General features: G+C 43.0%; 1 protein-coding gene across 1 annotated transcript in view; it reads left to right on the plus strand.

Annotated features, from left to right (window-relative positions):
• Nucleotides 1-26,467, plus strand: part of DISC1 (DISC1 scaffold protein) — a 378,435-nt gene that overhangs the window by 152,868 nt on the left and 199,100 nt on the right. Inside the window, exons 7-8 of the mRNA XM_032136495.2 lie at nt 20,497-20,551; nt 25,581-25,683. Coding sequence (XP_031992386.2) covers nt 20,497-20,551; nt 25,581-25,683 — 158 coding nt within the window. The remainder of the gene's footprint in view (nt 1-20,496; nt 20,552-25,580; nt 25,684-26,467) is intronic.

A 26,467-nucleotide genomic window follows, 5' to 3' on the forward strand; every position in this document is an offset into this window, starting at 1 on the left:
ACTATAGGAAAACCTGGGTATCTCAAGGACTTTCAGAAACCACGAAAGCTTCATGTAGGAGGAGATCTTGGGAATGTAAGGATGAGGCTGGGAGCAGTGGCTCACACCTGTAATCCCAGCACTTTGGGAGGCCAAGGCGGGAAGAATGCTTGAGTCCAGGAATTTGAGACCTAATCTCTACAAAAATAAAAAAATAAAGTAAAAAAATTAGCCGTGCATGATTGAGTGCACTTGTAGTCCCAGCTACTCAGGAGGCTGAGGCAGGAAGGTTGCTCGAGCCCAGGAGTTCAAGATTACAGTGAGCTATGATTGTGCCATTGCAGTCCAGCCAGGGCGACAGAGCAAGAGCCTGTCTCAAAGAAAAAACAAAAGTAATATAAGGACGAAGAGTTTCATGGGAGGGTAGGAATAAACCAGAGCAGTTAAAAGGTACAGAAAGCCTGGACAATCTAATGACTAGTTAATAACATGACCTTTCTCTCCTGCGATGAGGAAGTTACGCAGGTGCCTGCAGCATGGAACACTCATGGTGAGCAGAGGCCATCAGCATTGGCTGGAGTTTCGTGGCCACCCTGAGACATCCTCATTATCTGGGTGATTCTCAAGAGGTGATCCTTGGCATCAGTCTAATTTACTTTGAGATGCAGGGAGGTATTGCCCCATCTGGAGGACAGTGTGGGCTGTGTAGGTGCACATTTTGTTTGGTCAGCTGCCTTTCTTCCACCGTAGGAAGGTGAGGCATCAGACTGCTCCCTGCCATAACCATCAACTAGAAAAACCCATCATCAATATTTGGCTTTCCATTTGAGAGGGAAGACATGTCTTTTCCAAGCGGATGGGCTGCAGCGTGGATCTGCAGAAGTGAAGCATTTGAAAGAAGCCAGTATAGAGCCATCTGGCTCAACAGGTCAGAGAGATTGCTTGGTCCAGTATTTTTAACTAATTGGACATGATCCTGTTAACCTAATTTTTGCTATGAAGTATTGGTTGTCTTTTAGAAAATGCTGACTTAGGGAGAATATCCAGTAGGTATATTTAGCCAAATGAACCCATCTTACATACATCAATAGCTGCCTTTGTTGTTCATGAGAATAGGCTCTTCTTAGGCCAGATGGAGAGAGCCAGACAAATTGTGAAACAGGAAAACCTTAAAGTCTTATAAAGAGAAGTTGCAGAGACTAGTATTGTTAACAAAACCTAGAGAAACAGATCACTCAACATCACGAATATTATCATCATCTATAAGGATTTTCATAGAGGCCAGATACAAACTCAGGGTGCTGTCTGTTTGTAACTTACTCAACTTTCTAACATGCAGTTGCAAAGGGAAGGATATGCTTTGTTTCGTGGACAACGACCCAACAGCTTGAAAAGAAACTTCCTAATAGCACGTGGCATTTCTGGATGTATCACTGGTGGAGACTTATGTGCTTGCATGGGAGGCCATTGTTTCTGACTGTGGCTTGTTGGGAACCCCCTGGCCAATGTCAGAGACGGGCTAGAAGTAGAGGGCATGTGCTGGGGTCAAGGACAGCCAATGATTTTCGGTTTGGGTGTGATAATAGAAATCAAAGAAGCCATTTGAATTTTCCAGTGTCTGTGTTCTGGATCAAATAACTTAGCAGGAGGAGATGAAGTGTTACTATCCCAGAGACATCATAGACACTTTTTGAGTAGAGCCAACAAAAATGGTTTTCTTCCAGTGAACAAAAGGAGAACCCTTTTTAAGCACTGGAGAATGAGGAGCTCCACAGTATGGAAGCTGACAGAGCAGGGCTGCATGAAAGCACAGGAACCACTTAAAAGATATGTTCATTTGAATTTCTCTCATCCCTGGGATTTCAAGCCCCCTGCTTTAAAACAAGTTCCTTGTTTTTTCCTGCAAGTCTTCCTTTGATGTGAGGGTCTTAGAAGAACCACTTTTACCTGGTGAGCTTGGTTCTCCTCCCACACGAAACCCACGGTTCTTGTTCCACCCCCTGCGACTGCACTCCCATTCTCTGTAATGGGATTGTGATGTGGGGGTGGGGGAGAGAGGAGAGGGAAAAGATGGGGGACACAGGGAGGAGGTGACAGTGTCCAGTGTTTTCTGTGGATCACATCCCTCCGTGTGGGGCGTGAGGTTCCATCTATTTATTTGGCGTAAATTGAGGAGAATGGTGATTTGCAGCTCATCTCTCTCTAGCACCATTAGCTCAGCCTCCCCTGGCTTCTTGTTGGTTTTATGTGTCTGGAAAACCAGGGGAGGGCAGCCTGTGACCTCATGTAGCATGCATATGGCTAACTGCAAAGTGAGGGAGGAATAATTATAGTAATAATCACAGTGATGATGTGGAGGGCTGCCTAGGATGCTTTCTAACATTCTTTAGAAATGCTTGACTGGCTTGTATTCATCTGGGGTTGAGTTCTTCATTCCTCAGCTCCTTGGATTTTTCATGCTTCATGTGAAATGTGTTCTGGCAGCTCATGGATGAATTGTTGCTTGTTGTGCATTTGGAAGAAACATGTCACATCTTTTTACAAACCATTGGCACAAAGTGTGAAACAAACTCAACCCCTGGTTACAGGAGGGCTGGCTGGGCCTTGGTTGGAGAGTCTGGGAGCCTTGCAGCAGGGCTTGGCTGGGGAGGCTGGCGGGTGGAGAGGAGCCAGGCCTTCTGCGGTATCAGTGCCCCCAACCACTAGCTAAACTGCCCAGGGCTCCCTGGCCAGGGGCACTGATTATGCAGGGTGCTGCAGGCATCCTCATCACACCTGTGCTCAGTCCACAACACGCAGTCCCTGCTGATGTCAGTCCTCCTTGCAAGTGAGATTTGAAATAATGTAATTCACCAGCTCACAACTGAATGGGAAAAAAAATCAATAGTTCCTCTTTTCCCTCAGAAACATATCTTATTAGAGTGAGGAGACAGTGAAACAGCAAGACCTGAATTGGAAAACTGATCCCGAATCTAGGATCCTGGTAGAGATTCTCAAAGAGGGTTGCCTGGAGGCAGCTGTGTGGGAGGGGTCCCATTAATGCTCTTGCCCCGGGGGTAGTGCGAGGCAGCCACCAAACTGGAGTCATGCAGAGACTGCAGAGAGTATCCCTGCAGCATATCAGCAGTCTCCAAGCTGCTTTTCCATTCGTGAAGATTGTTGTTCTTTAATCTCCACTTCTGGGCTTTGTCTTTCTCTCTCCTCTGTCTTTGCCTTCTACCTGATTGGTTTGCCAAGACGATGGCAGGATGGGACACTGAGAGCATTAGAAATCATCTGGAGAAAGAGAAGAGCTTTGCATTTTTCTAGGAAATTCTGATTCCCGCCCCCCCCCCGCCCCTTTTTTGGTAAGGACTTTTCTCTCTTTTTTAGAGTTGGGGTTTCCCTCTGTCCCACAGGCTGGAGTACAGTGGTACGATCATGGCTCATTGCAGCATTTTACTCCTGAGCTCTAGTGATCCTTCTGCCTCAGCCTTCCAAGTGCTAGGATTATAGGTTCATGTCGCCATGCCAGGCTAATTTTTTAATTTTTTGTAGAGTTGGGGGTCTTGCTATGTTGCCAGGTTGGACTTGAACTCCTGTCCTCAAGTGATCTTTCCACCTCAGCCTCCTGGGTCACTGGGATTACAGGGTTTTTTTTCCCCCCTACCCCCCTTTTTAAGTAAAGCAGACATCTTGCTTTTCCCAGGAATTCACGAAGCAGATAAATATTTGCCAAGACAGCAAATGCAGTGAGACAGAAGTGTGTGAGCAATGCTGGCCAGATGGGTGCCTGGAGTGAGGCTTCTCTGCCTAGGCAACGTCTGCAGCGTTCAGGACCTCCCTGCAGGTGTGCCCTCTCCCCTCAAATTTATCCTGTCTGCCCTTCTTAGTTAGACTGGTGATGATACTCATACACTAATTTTAATATCTCTGTTATTTACAAGCTGTCATACTTGCTTACAATAACCCTATAAGATTTGTTGGACAATATATTGTTTTTATGCCCATTTTGCAGATGGCAGCTGCTGAGGGTCCAAGTTCACATAGCTGTAAAAGCGGTGCCCTCACGTCTTTGGCCAATTTTTAATGCGCAGGGAATCCAGAGATGGTTCACACTGATGGCCTGGGAGAGACCAGGGCTTGGAGAGAGTGCTTAGTCTGGCAATGGAAAGAAGTCCAGCCCAGCAGAGCATGGGTCTGTGGGCCCAAGGAAAGGAGAATGGATGTCCCTCCAGGCTAGGGATGGTTGTCTCTGTGTGCCTAGTGTTGCCTGATTGGATTGGAGCCAAGGGGTATCTACAAATAGGCAGCCTGGGAAGATCAAACAGGCAACTGTCTCAAGTCAGAGAGGTCTGTCAGACGTTCCAAAGAAAGAAATGTGAGAGGAAGAGAAACTGGAAAGCAAGGCCCCACCCCAGGGCTAGAGGAACTGGTATTACTCGTCTGTGAAAAGAGGGTTTGAACTGGATGGTGTGGAAGGTCCTCTCTGGTTCTGCAATACTTTGCACTTTAGTGTTTTATGAAATAAGTTAAAATAAGCTGCCTAAAAACCCCTCATAATTCTATTCCTAGGAGCTCTATGTTAAGTTCCTGTTTAAAGTTCCCTGGGCAGGCTGTGACCATCCACAGGCCGCGGTGCTCTAGCTGGCACTTTCCTAAGGGCTGGTCCCTAGAGCATGGACCTGAGCAAAGCCTGCTTTCCAACCACTGCTGCTGCGGCTCAGAGCTTAGACCTCGCCTCACCATTGTGTATCCTCCCGTTTTCTTCTGGAAAGTTGTCATTACAGGCAACATGGAAAAGTTTACCAGACTATAATCTGGTAAAGGAGGAAGGGGGTTGGAAAAGAAGGAAGAGATTTGAAAATCCCCCCTGTCTGGTTGGGTACAGATGCTGCTCACCAGGAAATGTAGGTTCCCAAGAAAACAGGACCCCTATTTCCAGTTTTCATTGTGTTGTAAATTAAAAAAAAAATCCTAAGACCCCAACCACTGAACGGATTCCCTCTTGGCCAAGGAGACCCCAGAGACTCCATACAAACTGAGTTCCCAGCCCTGATGGGCCGGGAGGTCGGATGTGCTTTTTTATAATCCCTCCCTTTTGTAGCTTAGACATAACAACAGACCAGCATCAATGCTAAAACGAGATCATAAGAACTGATGGAACAGACTCTCGGTGGCAATAAGATACCAAATTATAAACAAGACCTAAGGCCATGCCAGGCAGGGATAAGTCACACACCCCTGCACCTAAAGAATAAACTACCTTCTGACTACCACCTGGGTTTTCCTTTTCTCTAGCAACTTAAACAAGCACTGTCCTAGAGATGAGCTATCTTAAAACCATAGCAGTTCTTCCACCGCCAGATGCTGAGTGACTGACTCCCTGTTCCACCAGCCATAACTGCAGCTTTCATTAGAAAAGAGACTGATTTCAGTAACTTTGTTCTGGTACAAAGACCAACTGTGGACTGCTTCTGGCCTATTTACAGAGACACTTGAGTGCCTTTGTGTTCTGAAAAGACCTTTTACATAGAGGGCCTAATTGTAATACATGTAAATGTTAAGTCTCCACCCTAAGGTGAACATAAGTTGTATATAACATGTGTGCTTATTCAGTATGCATGCATTAGGACCACCTTCATGAGTATTCGTAGCTCCTGCTATAACCTGTGGAATATGTATACTTTGTATACTTGGTCAACCTATTCTTGTTTTTTTTTTTTTTCTTAGATAGAGTCTTGCTCTGTCGCCCAGGCTGGAGTGCAGTGGTGCATCTCAGCTCACTGCAAGCTCTGCCTCCTGGGTTCACGCCGTTCTGCTGGCTCAGCCTCCTGAGTAGCTGGGACTACAGGCACTGGCCACCATGCCTGGCTAATTTTTTGTATTTTTAGTAGAGATGGGGTTTCACCGTGTTAGCCAGGATGGTCTCGATCTCCTGACCTTGTGATCCGCCCGCCTCGGTCTCCCAAAGTGCTGGGATTACAGGCGTGAGCCACCGTGCTGGGCCTTGGTCAACCTATTCTGTGTAAATTCCTGTCTTACCTGTCCCTCCCTTAAAGTGCCTGCTAATGGCTTCTGCTGGAGGCTATGCTTCCCAGGCTGTTAGAATTGCAACCTTGCAGGCTGTAACCCCCTTTTAAGAAATAAAGCTCTCCTTTATAAATTGATAAATTGTGTGATTTTTAAGTTAACAGGCTGTATTTGAGAAACTCAAGGGAGGAATTCTGTTTTACTTGCAGATGTAAAAAAAGACTTTATTTTGTGCTACAGTAACGTTTACTTTGATTTTTGAATAACTTAGAACAAAGGAGGGTGAAAAAATGGGTATGTATTTTATAATGTTGTATTTTAATATTTTACAAATTCTCTGGACTTGTTTTCTTTAAGAAGCTTACAACACGAGTCTATTATTCTTAGTATTATTATTGTTTAGGTAGCTCTTTGGAGGCTTGTGATTTGTAGACTCATCCATTTCTCTTTTATATAATTTAGGCATTAGATTAATTATTTTCAACTGGAGCCCCATGGATTATCAAAGATGCGAGATAGTCATTTTAGAATGATCATAGCTAGTTCTAATATTGCAGCTGCAAGTCAACTCTCACAAACCTGAAAGCATGTGACCTATTTTAAGTCTGTCTCCTAGTCGATTTCAATTTTTAGTTTCCATTATTATCACCTTGAGAACTGTTCTGTACTTAATTTCTTTGTAATTTACATGTCTTCTGCAATCTTCTGTTCCCTTTATCAAATTCTCTTATTCTTTCCTTTTTGTAAGTTGTATGTTACTATTCCCTGCTTTAACTTTTCAGATGTTAATTTAGTATGTCAGGCTAAACTCTTCTTCAGACCTTGAGCTGAAACTCTGGGAGAAGTGCAGAAGTTTTGGAATCTTCCAGCAGAAGGTAATTTAGCTCTGCTCAGATAGACCCTTCTCCAGTGACTGCTGGGAATATCCCCAGGTTGGAAATACCAGCTTATTGCTTGCTGAGAATTTAATCAGTTAAGAGCACATCTTTTTTTTTTTTTTTTTGAGACGGAGTCTTGCTCTGTCGCCCAGGCTGGAGTGCAGTGGCGCAATCTCGGCTCACTGCAAGCTCCGCTTCCCGGGTTCACGCCATTCTCCTGCCTCAGCCTTTCCCGACTAATTTTTTTTGTATTTTTAGTAGAGACGGGGTTTCACCGTGGTCTCGATCTCCTGACCTCGTGATCCGCCCGCCTCGGCCTCCCAAAGTGCTGGGATTACAAGCATGAGCCACCGCGCCTGGCCCTAAGAGCACATCTTTTTCGAGCTGTGTCAGGGTGATTAATCTACCCTGTGCTGATAGCTAGGCTGCTAAGATGACCTAAACCAAAGCCAGACAGAACCTCTAGATTTCCTGTAGCTGCTTTCAGTGGGGGGTGCTGTGTCTTATATAGAGATCATTGTTAAGCATTCATCTTGACTTTCATTGTCATTCCTATTTTGTACTTCCTCTTTGGCAAATTTCCTTAGCTTCCTCTTTGAGTCATGTTGATATTGGTGTTTGGATTCTTTATGCAATTGCTCCCTTAGTGAACTGGATTTTTTTCCTGCTGTTCATTCATTTTGTTTACCAGTGGTCTATTTTTGCATTTCTTATCCAATAAAGTATGTCCATCTTTAGTTTACCCACAGAAACATTTTAGGAAATGAAATCGACAATATTCCCCAATTTTAGGAATCAGGCTGATCTGTTGCTTTGTCAACAGATTTTGAGAGATGCTTGAGAGAAATGTGAGGTTAAAATTGTCTCTGCAAACTTGAGCTGTGCATATGCTTATTCTTAGCCAGACGCTAGTTAATTAAAGATGATTCAGAAAGGAAGAATAAACCCACAGCAGAAAGTACAACGTTTTTGGCAAACTTTATAGTTATGGAAGGTATAAATACTTAGAAATTTAGGAGAAGCAAGAATATATTTTAAAAATTAGTATTAAATATAAATGCAAATGGCTGGGCACAGTGGCTCATGTCTGTAATCCCAGGACTTTGGGAGGCCGAGGTGGGAGGATCACTTGAGGTCAGGAGTTTCAGAGCAATCTGGCCAACATGGCAAAACCCCGTCTCTACCAAAAAAAATACAAAAATTAGCCGGGTGTGGTGGCACGTCTGTGTAGTTCCAGCTACTCGGGAGGCTGAGGTGGGAGAGTCACTTGAACATGGGAGGTGGAGGTTGCAGTGAGTGGAGATCGTGTCACTCTACTCCAGCCTGGGTGACAGAGCAAGACTGTCTCAAAAAATAAAAATAAATACATCAATAAATACAAGCAGTTCTGGGTATTTATTTAAAAACTCAGTTGCTCCCATGGGAGCAACTGGACATTACTTATTAAATAATCAGAATAAAGGGAGGGTAGTAATTGAAATGGAAATATGAAGTTGCCTTTGGATCAGTTAACAGAATAAGCCTGGATGTAGTATCATTTTCCCCTTAGATCAAATTGTAGTATTTAATGGGTTGAACTCACATGAGTTTTTGGGGGTTGGGTAAAGCTCTAGAGCCCAAGTACTGAAATCTTGTTTGAACATTTAAATACATCATGGTTATGAGAATAGTTGAAAATATGGAGCTGACTTGATTACCAGTCTCCAAAAATAAGAGGCTGGTAATTTATTTCCTTATTATTGTAAAAAAGAATCATTAAAGAACTTGTGAGGAAGGGGTAGAAAGGAGAATGATTATGATCTGGACATAAGGCTGTTCATATTTCCGATTCCTGTTCTCATTTTTTCATTATTAAACCACCAAAATCTCCTACAGACAAATGTCTGTAAGTCAAAATGTTTTCGGCACATGAATTACAGTTTCAGTTTGGAATAAGATTGTTTGAGGCAATGAGAAAGATCTGGTTGAATTAATACTTGGAGTATTTGGATAAGCCAAATACCAAGTTCATCAGTTAAAAATATAGCTGTGATTTTTGATGAAACTGGACTTCGATGCATGCTGTGATGCTGTGATGTCAGGCACAGCTTCCCAGTAAGCCTGGGGACCTGCCAGAGATGGCACGGGGTGAGGGTGTGAACGCGTGTGTGTGCTACCTTACTCATACGTGCCAATTTGGAAAGTTCAGCAAATTCACTGTTAGGGCTTACTCCTTTCCTCTGCTCACTGCCTTTGCATCAGCACCTCGATCACAGGAAATCTTTTCCAAGAAAAGATCAGAAATCCTTATGTTCATTTTTTTTCTCTGCCTTTCTCCCTCCGTTATCCCTTATGATATGACTTACATGGGTGCATCTTATTAAAAAGAGTTCATGGTCTCATAAAATGTGACATTGGCCGGGCACAGTGGCTCACACCTGTAATCCCAGAACTTTGGGAGGCCGAGGCGGGCAGATCACGAGGTCAGGAGTTTGAGACCAGCCTGACCAACATGGTGAAACCCTGTCTCTACTAAAAATGCAAAAATTATCCGGGCATGGTGGTGCGCACCTGTAATCCCAGCTACTCAGGAGGCTGAGGCAGGAGAATCGCTTGAACCCGGCAGGCGGAGGTTGCACCGCCATTGCATTGGTTGCGACCGAGATCGTGCCATTGCACTCCAGCCTGCATGACAGAGCGAGACTCCGTCTCAAAAAAAAAAAAAAGTGACACCTCATTTTCAGTTTGCTAAGTTATTTGGAGAAGTTGTACTTTACTGAAAGGACTCAGAATAATGGAGTGTAGCACCCTAGTTGAAGACACAGGATCCTTGAAATTCAGAGAAATAGTCAGGGAGAATGTGAGTCATGATGTGATGTATATTCAGAGAAAGAATCAAAGAACTAAACATTCAAGTATTTCCCTGGCCTAGTTTTCTTTGGTTCTTTTACTTAATGTCCTTTGCCTTGGCCAGAGAGAAAAACTCTAAATATATTTATTCCACCCTTGTTAAAAATTTATGGGCCTGATTTTGGTCAGATTACTCTAAAATATTTTCTTACTATAATACAGGTATGGTATATGTCTGCATGATTTATTAAATGGTCTTTCTATACTTCATTCCTCCCATGATCCTCAAAAGATGAGCTAGTTGGTGAGCACGAAGGTGAGTGTCTGGCTTGAGTCCAGCAAACTCTCTGGCTTCAGCCACCACCGAACTGGAAAGAGATAATGTGCTTTGCCAAAGGCGGCAAGGATGGCCAGCAGAGGCCCTGGTGCTCCTGCCTCTCAGCTCAAATCTCTCTCTACTGCACCACACTGGCTTTCCCAGAAGTACAGGTCTCAGATAACCAGCTTGAGTCATTTTGATAGCCATATAGAATGGCTTGCTTCTGATGAATTTACGTTCCCTGTTGTGCCTTTACAAGATCATCCGAAGTCTAGAGGAATTCATGGCATTTGTGCCTCTGTGCTCCATGAATGTCCGATGGGTGCCATGTGACATTATCAGCTGTGAGGATAGAAGGGTCTAAGGAAAGAAAAAGGCCAAGTAGATAAACCTGAATTTCCTAAAGCTGTTTCCACAGTCATTTTGTTATCCACTTGCCCTCTGGTAGAAGGTGAGGGGAATGAGCAGTCATAGGCAAGGTTGTTAATGTCAACAGATTTGTCTTTGCATATGTGTGTTATTTTATTTATTTATTTATTTATTTATTTATTTATTTAGAGACAAAGTCTTGCTTTGTCAGCCAGGCTGGAGTGCAGTGGTGCGATCATAGCTGACTGTAGCCTCAGCCTCCTGTGCTCAAGGAATACTCCCACCTCAGCCTCCCGAGTAGCTGGGACCACAGGCACATGCCACCATACTTGGCTAATTTTTGTATTATTATTATTATTATTATTTTGGTAGAGACAGGTTTTCACCATATCGTCCAGGCTGGTCTTGAACTCCTGCACTCAAGTGATCTGCCCATCTTGGCCTCCCAAAGTGTGTGGACTACAGACGTGATCCACCATACCTGGCTGTGGAGTGTGTTTTAATTAAAGAGCCACGTGGCGCCTATGCTAAGATAGCTGTCATTTTGCTCTTTCCATCATTTGTAGTTTGCTTTAGTAATAATCTCTCATTCTTAAACTGATTTTTACAAAACAAGAAACAGGGGATGGGACAGGGAATGTAGGGAGAGGGTAGAGAGAAGGCTATTCAGAGATGAAATTGATATTTCTCATCTCCTGTAGCTTTTTGCCAAAGTGGAACTTCAGCATAAAGCCACATATACACAGGCAGGAAGAGGGGCGGACAACTGTCTGCAGGGAGCAGACCCTTTGCACAGTTAGCTTCCTAGCTGAAAAACACATCCCTCACTTAGTGTAAAAAACGACATGTATATCCTGTATATTTGTCTCTATTTTATATTTCTAATGTCTAATATATCTCTATTATCTATTACATTTCTGTCTAATATATACTGTATATTTGTGTCTCTATTACTCTATTATAGAGTAAAAAACGACATGTGTCTCCTGTATATTTCTGTCTCTATTATCAATGTTACCTGGCACTTTATAAAACCTTTGTGATTTTTAGATTCTCTAAATATCTATAAATAAAAAAGGCTGTAAAAGATTTTTGAATGATAGAGCAGTTAAAGAATATGGGATAGTAGACCTGGAAGGATTTTAGAAATAATTTAGTCCAACTTCCTCATTTTGCAACTGAGAAAATCGAGCCCTAGATGAAAGTGACTTGTTCAAAGTCTTGCAGAAAGTTAGTGGGGTAGTGGTGTAATTCTCTAAGTGTCATTAATATTCTTTTTCTGCAGCGGTCCAGATAAGAACAGGAACAGAGTTTGTTCTTCAAAGGCTCATCTTTGGGGCAGGTGTGTGGTTGTCACCTTGGGTGTGCCTCTAATGCTGAGAGCCAAGGCTTTGCCTCCAGTGCCAGGTGCTAAGGTGGTTATGGCTGGGTTACTGGTGGTACGAGGAACTGGTAATAAACTACCAAAGATTGTATGGAATGAGAGGTGGTTTCTTTAGGATATAGCATTAAAGGGGTCTATCCAGGCCTGCCTGACATTGTGTCCCAGAGTAAGGGGTCAAATGGAACTTCCCACTTTGTCTTCCTACCCTTGCACCTGTCCCACACCATGGTAGGTTTTATATGGGGGACCTAGCCTGTATGCCCAAGTAATATCTACACCCTTCAAGGTAGCCTGTGCTCGACTACTGCTTGGGCCTAGAGGTATGCCCACTGCACTGCGTCCACCCTTTGGAGCAGTGCTCTGAGAAGAGGCCCTGGCAGGATGCAGCCTCCTGGCTCTTCAGGAAGGCACTTCTGGTTTTGGCTGCCTGAACCAGCTTTGGGTGGCGTGTACCTTTGACGCCCCGTTTACCCTTCCCCTCAAGGGTAAGGAGGGTCAGGACAGAGCCCTCTAATGTGGCAGAGAGCAAGGAAGGCATTCTTTTGCCTGGATCTAAGGTGAGTATTAGAAGTTTTACTAAGAGAGGGTGTGGATTTAAGTATGTTATAAGGCTCTTGAGATAGGCCTCCTAAGGGACAGGATCTGGAGAAACCGAGTAAATAGTTGTTAGTTGCTATTAGATTGGGGCATGGGATTCTCTAACCAAATAGATGCCCAATGCAGCTGTCTTAGTCCATTTTGTTACTACAGACTGAGTAATTTATAAAGAGAGAAGATTTATTTCTTACACTTCTGGAGGCCTGGAAATCCAAGGTTGAGGGGCCTGCATCTGGCAAGGACCTTCTTACTGCAACCTCCCATCCAGGAAGCAGAAGGGCGAGAGAGAGAGAGAGAGAGAGAGAAAGAGAGAGTGAGAGTGAGAGCACGTGTGCGAGAGAGAGCGGGGGAGAGAGAGACAGAGACAGAGAGAGAGAGAGAAGGGGAGGGGACCAAACTCACCCTTTTATCAGGAACCCACTCCCCCAGTAATGATATCAATTCATTCATGAGGGCAGATTCCTGGTAACCTAATCATTACTTAAAGGTCCCGCCTCTCGACACGGTTGCCTTGGGAATTAAGTTTCCGACACGTGAATTCTGGAGGACACATTGACGTTATAGCAGTAGCTGTAGGTTTTTGAGAAAGATGAGCAGGATGCTCTAAGCACAATCACTCTGAATTTTTGGAGCCATCTTCTGATCTTGGCAGCATGTTGGCAGTGAGAACTCATCTGGCACTTGCTAGAGGCAGGCTCCCAGATGAGACCACTGGTGCCCTTTGCCCAGGGCTACACCTCACTTCCAGACTTCTAGGTCTTACCATTCTAAGAGGCAGGAATGAGTGGCCTTCCACATTGTCTTCCTTCCCATGCCAGCCTGTATTAGTTTGCTGCCATAATAAAGTAGCAGCACAGCCACCTGGCTTAAATACAGAAATTTATCATGTCCAGAAGTCCAAGAATCAGCCGGGCGCAGTGGCTTACGCCTGTAATCCCAGCACTTTGGAAGGCCGAGGTGGGTGGATCATTTGAGGTCAGGAGTTTGAGACCAGTCTGGATAATATGATGAAACCCCATTTCTACTAAAAATGCCAAAAAAATTAGCTGGGTGTGCTGGCGCAGGCCTGTAATTGAGCTACTTGGGAGGCTGAGGCAGGAGAATCGCTTGAACCCAGAAGGTGGAGGTTGCAGTGAGCTGAGATCACACCACTGCACTCCAGCATGGGTGACAGAGTGAGACTCCGTCTCAGAAAAAAAAAAAAAAAGAGTCCAAGAATCAAGGTGTCAGCAGGGTTGCTTCCTTCTGGGGACTGTTAGGGAAGGATCTGTATCTCTCCTTGGCTTGTAGACGATCATTTTCTCCCTGTGTCTTTTTATATCATCTTCCCTCTATGCATGTCCCCGAATCCACATTTCCCCTTTTATAAGGACACCAGTCATGTCGGAGTATGGTTGAACTTAACTCAAAGTACATTTGCAATGACCATATTTCCAACTGCAGTCACATTCTGAGGTATGGAAGTCAGGACGTCAACATACGAATTTTGCGGAGAACACAATTCAACACGTAATATAGCCCGTGAAAGGAAACCCTCCAACAGAGATAAACCAGAGTAAGACTTCTGAGAGATGGAATTTAAAAAGAAGAGAGGACATCTCATGAGTTGACTCCAAGTTTTTAACCTCTTCTTTCTCTGTCATGCAAAGCTCCACCCCAGCCATACAGTCAAGAGCAGCTGCAGCCTTTAATCCCTGATCCTGAGGGGGCAGTGATGGGAAATGGGGATAAAGATGGGGCCACTCCCCATCCTGTGGTTTGAGTGTGCCTCTAACAGAGGTGAGGATGCTTCCGCCCCACCCCACCCCACCCCACTTATTTCTTAGAAGACAAGAATGTGAGTATCATTCATTAATCAAATATTGATTAGGTACACACTGTGTGCCAAGCACGTCAAGTACTTCTCCAAAGATCCTTGCCCACATGAAATTCTTTTTCTAGTAGTAAAAGGCAGAAATAAATAACAAACATAATGAATTAGTAAGTTACAGGTAGATTAGTAGAAAATGAACATGACTTGGGGATTGGGGTGGAAGAGGAGTGGATGTGAAATTTACAGCTGTCAATGGAGTAGTCAGGCCAGCCTCACTGAGAGGATCAGAGGTGAGCAAGGACTTGCAGATGGGAGGGGGTTGGCCCATTATGTGTGCTGGGGCAGAAGGTCAAGGCAGTGGAGCCTGCACCAGCCACAGCAGATTTGAGGATCCGTCAGGAGGCCTCTGTGGCCAGGGTGGAGTAAGCAAAGAAGGGAGCTGTAGGAAAGGAGGTAAGAGACGAGATGAGAGATGGGCCATATAGGCCTTTGCAGACTTGGCTCGACCCAGCTGTGATAGAGTGAGTAGTGGCATTTTATTTGACATGCTTGTGAAGGCTCACCCTGGCTACATCTCAAGAACAGACTGTAGAGGAGTGAGGGTGAACACAGAAGAACTGTTCAGAGACGATTGCAGCATTTCAGAGGAGAGGTGCCTGTGGCTTGGAGCAGAGTGGTAGAAGTAGAGACAGTTCTTTGGTCGGATCAGTTATCTTTAGAATAGTTTCTCACTCCCAAGTCATTGAACCAAAATTGCCTGGCTGTATCCTCCTGTATAAATGTCTCATTCTGGCCCTTGACCAAGTCTTGGCTTGTATTATCTAGATTAGTGACTGTTACTGACTTAAATTCCATTTGCCCTTCTAATTACGGCTGAAAAGCAATCTGTCCCTCCCCAGATTGAATTTTTATTACTTGTATTTTTGACACCAGTGATTGCATTCTGTTTGTGATATTGCAGGGATATTGAAGGGAGCTCTTTTTCATTTCTAATGAATCATTTTTAAATAATAATTTTAAAATCATAATCCATAATCATTTTTAAAAATGATTATTATGGATTTTAAAAATCATTTTTAAAAATCAAAGACATTCTCACATAACATTTTCTTAGAGCCACCATTCATAATACTTAGCTCCTAAACTACAGACAAGAATGGTAATGTTCTACACACATTTATTGTTGTAGCAGCCTGCAGTATCCCAGTTGGGCAGACTGAAAAACCGTCAGTCTGAAGAAAACAAAAGAGCTGCCGTGTTTTCTGTTGGACCTGCTGCTGCTGCTACATGGTGTAGCAACTCTTTTTACCCAGATCATGAAGCACCAGTGTGTGGTGCCCTAATAATACATATAACTCATCATACCACGAGAAATGGAAAATTCTACATGCATGAGTCTGCTAGGGCTGTTGTAATGAAGTACCATGGACAGGGTGGCTTAGACAACAGAAATTTATTTTCTCACAATTCTAAAGGCTGAATGTCTAAGATCAAGGTGTCAGCAGGGTTGGTTTCTTCTGAGGCTCCTCTCCTTGGCTTGCAGACAGCTGTCTTCTCTTTTGTCCTCAGATGATCTTCCCTCCACGTGTGTCTGTCTCCACATCTCTTCTTTTCTTTTCTTTTTTTTTTTTGAGACACAGTCTCGCTCTGTCTCCCAGGCTGGAGTGCAGTGGCATGATATCAGCTCACTGCAAGCTCCGCCTCCCGGGTTCACGCCATTCTCCTGCCTCGGCCTCCCAAGTAGCTGGGACTACAGGCACCCGCCACCACACCCGGCTAATTTTTTGTATTTTTAGTAGAGACGGGGTTTCACCCTGTTAGCCAGGATGGTCTCGATCTCCTGACCTTGTGATCCGCCCACCTTGGCCTCCCAAAGTGCTGGGATTACAGGCGTGAGCCACCACGCCTGGCCCTCCACATCTCTTCTTATAATGGTACCAGTCATATTGGATTGGGGTCCACCCTAATGACTTTATTTTAAATTTATCACCTATTGAAAAGCCCTATCTCCAAACATCGTCACATTCTTAGGTACTGGGGATTTGGACTCTAACCTGTGAATTTTGGGGGACGCAACTCAACCAGTGACAGGCACCTTTGCATTTAATTTTCTTTTGCCACAGCCACCCCCAGGCCCATCTGCTACTGATGTGTATTCTGTGCAGCACATTCATGTCAGTAGTCTCAAGTTTTGTAAGGTTTCATTTGTTGAGGGTGAAATTTGGTCATATGATTGGAACACCAGTTTGTGAGTAAAGAATAATGTGTATTTACATATCATGATATTGATTATATTGTACATTGAACAAAATTCTAAAATAGAATTCCAAAAATTTGGATGATGACAGTTCATTTTAAATAGGTACACAGCTTCTGGGAGCGGTAGTTAGTATTGTTCAGTAGTTAGGAAAGCAGATAGTTAGACTGCCTGGGTTACCATTTGATCTCCCATAATTACCAGCTGGTTACCCCTGGGAAAGTTACTTAAACCTCTCTTAGTCTCTTTGATTGAATTTTCTTGTCTTACAATGTAGATAGTTATAGTTTCTACTTCATAGAGTTATAATAAGAATTTAAAATGCTCATCTACATAAAGAATTTGGGAGAGTGTCTGGTACATGGTAAGTGTTCAATAAATGTTGGACCCTATTATTTCCATGGCAGCCACTTTGAATGAAGATACTCATTTGGGTAAATTAGGTCTGGTGTGTTTCTGAAAATGTATTTGCTAATTTGTTTGGATAAATTGTGTGTTTCCAAGGTAAGGCATAATTTCATCTGAGAGGATAGTTCTTATTTGTTATGAATAATATGCAAGTTTTTTAAAAAGTGGGGATTGGTTTTACTCATTAAAGTACACGGAACGCTTGCTTATCAACATTGAACTGGTCTTATTTTCTGGTTTTGGGTTGGTATTCCTGCTCCTGGAATTATGGTTTGGGGACCACAGTGTGATGGCAGCAGCAACATGTGTGTGTGTTTAGGGGACTAATGTGACATCTTTGTACCCTAGGCCAGACACCCCACTTCAGTAAAAGCAGATTCCCTGTTATCTTTATTATATTTTATAGTGCTGTGTAAACTTTGGTTTGAGAGAATTCTTCTACTATAAATAGCCTGAAACCCACTAGCATAGTATATAGATTCCTCATATCGTCTGCTGCCCCAACAATTGCTTTTATTCTGTATATACCCCAGGGATACAACTAATGTTAATAGTAGCCTGAGCAAAACATAATTGGGAAGGTAAATCTGTTGCAAAAAGGAATATAGCATAAATTAAATATAAATCAAATTAAATATAAAACAATGCATTTAATTATCTGCATCACTGCCTCCTTCCTCTAACTTGGATATCTGAGAGGAGACTAATTTTCTTTCTGAGCCCAGACCAGTAAACTGTGTCAACCCCTGGAAAGACAGTACTTGACCTACTTTTTATGTGATATGTTGGGCATTAGCTAAAGGCACTGCCATTTTGGTCAGCTAAAATTTCAGTATCAGTAAGAGGATCTACTACCTATCTGAATTGTTAATGCATGAGCTAGTCTTTGTGTGTGGTTGGGAACACCTACTGATAATATACTATTAAATGCTCATGTAGATTCAATGATGTGGTGAACCATTTATTAAAAATATATTTGTTGAATGGACTCTCACGAGCCCATCAAGGGAAAGTGCATTTCTGCCCAAGGAAGGTTTTCAGTTTGGGCAGCAGGCATTAGCCACCCAAAGCTGGTGCTGTTATTAGAATCAGAGGAAGAACCGGAAGAGGTCCATGTTGGATGCCCTCTGTCCTTCTCTCCTCACCACCCTAAGTGGTTTCATCTGCCCCAATCTCCATGTCTGTGTGACACTCTGACTTATGTTCTCTCAAAAGATCCAATCCCCAGCCAGCCAGAGTCTAGCATTCTCCAGGCAGGATTCCAAACGTTGTTTTCTACTGCTCCCACTGAGTACACTAATTTTTGTCAGATGGCAAGTCCTGAATTCTGAAGACTCTGGTGTCACATGCCCCACCTCTGTCAACCCTCACTTCCTCCATTTGGGCTGATCTCAGCTGGACTGGAAAACCCTCCTCTGTTGAAAGTAGGTCTACAGTGGTAATGACTGATTAGTACGGACCCCCACCAGTTCCCAGGTATTTACAATTGAAACGAGTTTGCTTATACTCAGAAATGGCAAATTGGTGGATGTGATAACATCAAAATATAGTTCTTACAGTTGAAGAACAAACAAACAAAAATCAGCAAATTGGTGGCTTAGCTCTGATACTTGGCAACCCAGGGTATAAGATTTCCTGACACCCTGCACCCTTTCCCTTCCCCTCCCCACACATACCCCAGAAACCATGACCTTTCCTTTTGCAGGTCATCATTTAATCAAGTAATCACTCCTCTTCTAGCATCTATTATATTTTCTGGCATTTCTAGCAGCATTAAGTGGTTGAGGGCAGGAACCATGTCTTCATGCTCTAAGTTCCTAGCTTACTGGGTGCCCAGTAGATAGATATTTGAAGAATGAATGAGTTCATGAATGCATGAAAGAGTGGAAAACGCTACAGTGGATGTTCTCACTGCTCTGAGCATCCACATAATCCAGTCCTGTTCTTCTCTCCCCTTTCTGACCTCTGTCACTCTGCATGGCCCCTGGATCCCACGACTGGCTTACACTGCTGAATGGCCTGCCTGGTTTTGTCACATTCAGACTTTCTTTCTCCAAATCATCTCTCATAGTGCCGCCCAATTATTTTTCTAAAAAACGAAAACATTGCTTTCATATTGCTCTCTTGCTAGAAAACGGAATGATTTCTCATTGCTTGAGGGATAAAACTCAAAACTCCTTAGTGTGGCATTTAATACTGACTAGAGCTTGCCCTTGATATTTCTTTAAAAATATTTTCATTGTAAATATTTCAACATTTAAAAATACAACACTCATTTATCCACCACTAAGATTAAACAAATAGTAGAATTTACCCCATATTTACTTTGATTTTCTTTCCCTGACTAAATTATTTTATTTTATTTTATTTTTTGGAGATGGAGTCAGGGTTTCACCACGTTGGCCATGCTGCTCTCGAACTCCTGACTTCAGGTGATCCACCCACCTCGGCCTCCCAAAGTGCTGGGATTACAGGCATGAGCCACCACGCCTGGCCCCTAACTAAATAAATAAGCAAACATTATAGATACAGATAGGCCCCACCCCATCCTTCCCTCTCCTTTCCTACCAGAAATAGTCATTTCCCTGTTTATCTTTCACAACTCACCTGTGAGAACCATTTGGTCCAGTTAGATTTATCTTCTTGCTAGAATTTCATTCTCTTTTTTTTCCCTTTGAGGCCCAGTTCACTTTTCACCTCTTCTGGTAAGCTTTCCCACCAACCTCCTCGTTCTAAACTGCTCCACAAGCTATTGCCCCCATTGCTCAAGGCAGACAATATTCTGCCTGGTGATAGCTTTTATGTAGCAGTTTTCTCCTAGTATTGATTTTCTATTCCCCTTATAGTAATTTTTTCCTCTTGCTTTATATTATAGGGAATTGCATGCATGTGTTTCTTCTCCATTAGGTAACAACCTTCAGAATAAGATCTGACTCTTAATTGCATTGATTCATTCATTCTACAGGTATCAACTGAGGGCTTACTAACAAGCTCCAGGAATTCTTTAAGCACTGGGGATGCAGGAGTGAACACAACAGACAGTCACTGCCTTCGTGGAACTTAAGTTCCAGTGGGAGAGAGAGAAATTACGTGAATAAATAAATATGTCAAGGTGAAAAGTGCTGCGGAGAAAAGAGAAGCGGGAGAAGCCTAAGGGGGTGCTATCTCAGACATACTTTAAATATGTGTCTCTCCTTTATGCTCTACGTCAATGCCGAATGCAGAGGGCACTGGATACATATTTGCTGAACTGCATGATCTACCCAAATAGATACTATTTGATTCCCTGCTGGTGAGACACTACTCAGTGTAGACCTTCCTTCTGGGAGGGTGGTTATAGGAATGCAGATTTTAATCCTTTGCTGCCAGGAGCACACCTTGGCTATTCTTCCCATTATCAGTAGAGGTACACTCTGGGCATGATAAAATTGTAATATTAGCTTTAATAAGGCGTAATAGGGGAGGAAACGTCTGCTTCTTAGCACCATATTTATTCCGTAGTCAAATGGAGCCAATTTGGCGTCATCTTTCCTCCTGCACTTCTTCATCCACCAGACCAGTGGAAGGTTCACTTTTTGCAGTGTTCCTAACTGTAGTTGTATTGAATTGTGGTTACCGAGAAGACCAATCTCGTCTTTTTAATTCTTCCAGCCTCCAGGAAAGAATAAAATCCCTCCACTTGTCACTTAAAGAAATCACTACTAAGGTAAGTACCTTTATGCTCCCATTTTCCAAAGAAGCCTATGAAGTTTTCCTTTGAATAGATTTTACGTCTAGATCATAGGATACCTGGCTTCTGCAAAAAAATGTAGACTTTGTCAAGCCATTTTGCAGGCCCAATGATGAGTTAAAAGAGCCAGGAGAGAGTGCTTCCGTCATAGTGGAGGTCTCGACTTCTGGACACCCCAGAAATGGACTGGTTTGGCCTTTGCTACAAAAGGAGCTGTCAATTTAGGGACTCAAAAAGGACTGCCACTATGCATATTGAAAGCCTTTGCTTAAAGATGCATTTGGGGCCGGGTGTGGTGGCTCATGCCTGTAATCCCAGCACTTTGGGAGGCCGAGGTGGGCAGATCACCTGAGGTCAGAAGTTTGAGACCAGCCTGACCAACATTGTGAAACCCCGTCTGTCCTGAAAATACAAAAATTAGCTGGGTGTGGTGGAGGGTGCCTGTAATCCCAGCTACTCAGGAGGCTGAGGTAGGAGAATTGCTTTAACCCGGGTGGTGGAGGTTGCAGTGAGCCGAGATTGCGCCATTGCATTCCAGCCTGGGAGATAGAGCGAGACTCCATCTCAAAGAGAAAAAAAATGCCTTCAGGATGGTAGTAATTTGAGAAATTAATTACTTTTCTTCCCAGGTGGGCAATGTCTGGTTTCCTCACAAATGGAACAGTCGGTGACTTTTTTTTTTGTTGTTCTTTAAAGCTTTTCAGTTGGCTTGACAATCATTTTGCCTGATTTATCCATCGTTTATACTGCCATAGCAAGACCTTGGTTTGTGTATAGACAGAATATGTCTTCATTATTCCCTGAGAGCACAGTCAATTAAATTAAATAGTCAATGTCCTCATTAGTTAGGATAACCACAGTTTACAAAACAAAAGCCCTTCTCATATGTATTTATACCTGGCCAAGTTATTGACAGACTGAGAAACAGGATCAATTACTCTGTGAATTATGACTAAATGTTGTGGCAGAGAACTGGGTATGAATCATTCATTATTTGTGGTAGGTCTGGGAACCAGGGGTGGTTGTACGATGGTCGAAATGTAAAAACGACAGCTTGCTGAGCAGAGAGCAACACAGCTGAGAGCCTGTTGGCCTGGAAGGACTCTCTTCCGGTCTCTGTGCCCAGGAAAAAAAAGTCTTGGACCCTAGATCAGGAAACACGCCAAGGGATCACCGCAGCTAAGCCAAAATCAGGGATGTGTTATTGGCAAAAATGTCTACAGTTACTCTGTGCATTTTCTCCGTTTCTGTATTTAATTTATTTCTGAAAACAACACCCAGTGATTTTGCTAAAGGTCACAGAGCCACAGGTTTGATGGGTAATTATAACTTGCGTACAAAGAGAGCTTCCTATTAGGAACAAGTGGCGCCCGTAAGACAGCATCGGAGCCAGGGACCCAGAAATGCTTGAATTCTGCTCTGCTCACCCAAAGGCTCTGTCACCCAGGCTGGAGTGTAATGGCGTGATCACAGCTCACTCAGCCTTGATCTCCCGGGCTCAGGTAATCCTCCTGCCTCAGCCTCCCAAGTAGCTGGGACTACAGACATATGCTACCTTGTCCAGCTAAATTTGTTTGATTTTTAGTAGAGACCAGGTCTTGTTAGGTTGCCCAGGCTGGTCTTGAACTTCTGAGCTCAAGTGATCCTCCTGCCTCAGTCTGTCAAAATTGGGATTGCAGACAAAAGCCACCACACCTGGCCTTTCTTACATTTTCTACTGTTTATCAGGTGCATCCTGATTTCTATGTAGAATTAGAAGATGGGAGGACTGTCTTGGGTCTGAGTTTATTCACTATCTTCAGAACATACTGTATGGGTAATATGAATGCATCTGTACACCAACATTGAGGATACAGGTGTGCCTATTATATAATGCAGATGGTACTTATATGTGTGTGTGTATGACACTGTATATTGTGGATACACACATATACTGATATGCACCCAATATTAGGATTTGCTGAAAATTTCCAACTGCTATTAAAGATCTTAGATTTTCCCAAATATCAAAAATGGTTTGCTTTGTTTGCATACAGTCTTACTCCATTTGAGTTGCTATAACAAAGTACTGTAGACAGGGTGGCTTATAAACAACAGAAATTTAATTCCCATCACTTTGAAGCCTGGAAGTCTGGGATCAGGGTTCCAGCATGGTTAAGTTCTGGTGAGAGGCCCTCTTTCAGGCTGCAGACGATTGACTTCTTCTTGTATTCTCGCATGGAAGAAAGAGGGCAAGGCGGGGTCTCTGGGGCTTCTTTATGAGGGTACTAATCTGCTTCATGGGGGCCCCACCTTCATGACCTGATCACCTCCCAAAGGCCCCACCTTCTAATGCCATCACCTTGGGAGTTAGACTTTCAACCTATGAATTCTGGGGGGACAAAAACATCTCCAACCATTGCACATACCTTCTCTAATACATTTATAAAACTTTATAATTACTTTGCTTTTCCATAAAATTAAGGAACTCACATCTTTGATTTTAAAATGTAAACATAAAAGCCCCATTTGATAATGAGTTCCTTGGTGTCCAATTTTATTTGTAAATAAAAAGGATACACAGGTTTTCTGGGGATGTGTATGTGTGTGTGCAGAGGTGGATAGGTATGTGTGCACAGACATGAATGTGTGTGTGTGTTGTGGGTAGGGGCCTATATTAGTCCACAGAGTAACTGTCCAGTCACACAAAACACCTTTCTCTTTACTTTAAACTAGATTGATCAGTGACCATGAGCTAAAGGTCTCCACTTGACATAGCTTTCTTTCTCTAGTGTGTTAGACACACGCCACACACACACACACACACACACACACACACACACGCACACACACACACACACCCCTACCTGATATTCTTTAGATTCCTGTCTCAGAAAGAAATGAAAACTTCCTTGCACTCATTACATTTCTTAAACTCTTATGGGTTACCCAAACCAAAGGTAATTAAGGGATAAATGAGATGGAAGAAACAGTTGGAAATAAATGGGATATCTGGAGATTGGTAGATATTAGATTACATCCAGCAGAGCCTGAAAGAATGAACATTGCAATTTAATAAGAAGATTCAGAAAGGTTGTTTAGTATTAATATTGACAGCTTGAAAGATAGATTTGCTCAATAAAGGAGAAGCTGACCCAATTATGATTAACAAATACTGTTCACTAAAATCAGAAATATTGGACATAGACTGGATGAGACATAAGAATTATGGCTGGTGTTACAGAGTTAATGGAAATGCCCTCAGACCTCAGATGACATTATTAAATGGATAGGATGGGATGTGCCAGTCATCTGGGTTTGAGCCAAACTAAGACTTGGTGCTGGGGGAAGGGATATCTTCCTTTTAACTCTGGTTCTGACATCCTGAAAAGTCTCAAGACTGTTGAAAGGGTCTCGGAATTAATTACTTTGGACATGTGGATGCCCAACATCACCAGTGCAGGCTTTGGTTTAGAGGCTACCGAACTGTCATCTTCATCCAGAGAATAATTTTTATGAAAAAGATGCTGGAAAATTACAGCCACTGAATAGAACATATGGAAGTCCATGAGAGAAATAGTGGAATATTTTAGGCAGGATGGATGAGGTCTGCTTTGACTCTAAAAATAATCTCAATTCAAACTGATATAAGAAAACATTTAAAGTTGATGGTGTCCAACAAACCCTAGATTCTTCTGGGAAATTAAATTTGTCTAGGTAGCTCATTAATCTGAGTCTAGATAACATTGGCATATGCAAAGTCTTGAGACTGTTGAAAGGGTTCAAAAAGGGAAAAAATGTGATGTTTTAGCCTCCAACAAAATAAAAGATAACCTGAAGACATTTGGAAAAAGAAATTAAGAGTTAAGATTCTTGCTATTTTTGAAAAACCAAAGAAAAAAACCTGTAGGATGTGTTTGGAATGTCATGGGAAAATACACGATAAAACTCTCAAACCTCACTGAGAGTTACTTGTCTATTTTTTAAATCTGACTTGCCAGCAAGTATCTATCTGCCTTCAAAGTTTCCCTAAACAGTGTCTATTAATACTAGTAATTAAATTTAGCTTGCAGCTTTGACCTTCATCTCAATGGCCATATCTTTATTAAAACACTGCATACTATGTGCCAGGTACAGAGCAAATTCCCTGCTCACATAGAGCTCGTATCCCAGCAGACAGACAATGTGGAAACAAAGGAATAGAAGTACATGGTGTATCATCTGAGAGGAAGCTGTGGAAAAACATCAAGTGGAGGGAGGGCCAAGGGAGGTTGCTATTTTGGGTGGGTAATCAGTAAGGCCTTTCCTCCCAGGTGGCAACTGAGCAGTCTCGAAGGGTATGAGTGAGCCAAACCACCTGGGACTACAAAAGTGATGCAGACGGGAGGATTCGGCAAAGGCCTGGAGAAGGCAGGAGGCAGGAGTGATGCAATTATGTTAACTTGTGGTTGCTCTCTGTTGGGTTAGCTCCTATCAGTTTTGTAATTAGGTGTGGGGTGATTCCAAGAATATGCCATTGCTCACTTTATTTTTGTTCTTTTTCCTCCATTTCCCCCCCCTTCCCTTCCCTTCCCCTTCCCCTTTCCCTTCCTCTTCCTTCCCTCCCTCCCTCCTTCCTTCCTTCCTTCCTTCCTTCCTTCCTTCCTTCCTTCCTTCCTTCCTTCCTTCTTTCCTTCCCTCCCTCCCTTGTTCCTTCCTTCCTTCCTTATTTCTCACTCTCCTTCCCTCCCTCCTTCCCTTCTTCCTTCCTTCCTCTCTTCCTCCCTTCCTCCCTCCCTCCTTCCCTTCTTCCTCCCTTCCTCTCTTCCTCCCTTCCTCCCTTCCTCCCTTCTTCCCTTCCTCCCTTTCTCCCTCTCTTTTTTGTCTTTCTTTTTCCATTGCTTGCTTTTTGAACGTTATCCTCCAATTACTTTTCATCACCCCTTTTAATTACTTACAAACCCAGAAATCTCTGACCTGGCTATTCCACTGCCTTCTGATTTTTAGCTGAATAAATGATGATTCCTTGTCATTTCTCTCCCCCTAGGTGTGTATGAGTGAGAAATTCTGCAGCACCCTGAGGAAGAAAGTTAATGATATTGAAACCCAACTACCAGCCTTGCTTGAAGCCAAAATGCATGCCATATCAGGTAACTGGCAGTGTAGGAGATGTTGAAGCTGTCCAACTAAAATAATGACAGCCACCAGTGCATCGTGTTTTGTCCTCGATGAACATTCTACTGTTATTATGTCATTCTCAGACATCTGAAAGCTTTTCTGGGAAGTTTCACTGATATGCACATAATATAGCACAAGTTGTTTATGTGAGTACCGTATTTGGGATTTCCAGTTCCTGTTTCTTGAAGAGTTCAGAGACTAAATGTACTCTGTGTGCCATATGATTCTAGCAGATGTGTATGTAGCATTGTGTATCTGTAAATACTGAATGAGGATTATTGGGTATGATCAGACCCTTCCTATAGGGGGAAGGATGATAGCATGAGACAAATTGATGTCCTCAGTTTGAAAATCTGGTCATAGAAACTTGGCGAATCCTCAAAGGATTATGCTCCCTCTTACTCTGGCAGTTAGTAAGGAATTGATTTTTCCACTAATTAGTAGCTTGAAATCAAGAATCTCTGAAAACAGTATCTTATCCTATTATTAGTGCTTTCAAACACTCCTCTGTATTTGTTATTTTATTTTCACAATTTCTATATTAGGTAGATGGGAGAGAGACCGTCATCCGAACGGATTGATGGGGAGGTTGAGGCCGTGGGATGTGTCCTTTGGTTAAGGTCACTCAATTAGCTAAGCAGTGGCAGATCTGGGGCTAAAGTCCAGGCCCTCTGTCGGTGTATTATATATGGATTTTTAACCCAATTACGTAATGACAGCTTCAAAAAGTTTTCTGAGTTTTATAGGTTGAATGGA

The sequence above is a fragment of the Hylobates moloch genome, unplaced genomic scaffold, assembly GCF_009828535.3.
Source record: "Hylobates moloch isolate HMO894 unplaced genomic scaffold, HMol_V3 SCAFFOLD_18, whole genome shotgun sequence".
NCBI classification, from domain to species: domain Eukaryota; kingdom Metazoa; phylum Chordata; class Mammalia; order Primates; family Hylobatidae; genus Hylobates; species Hylobates moloch.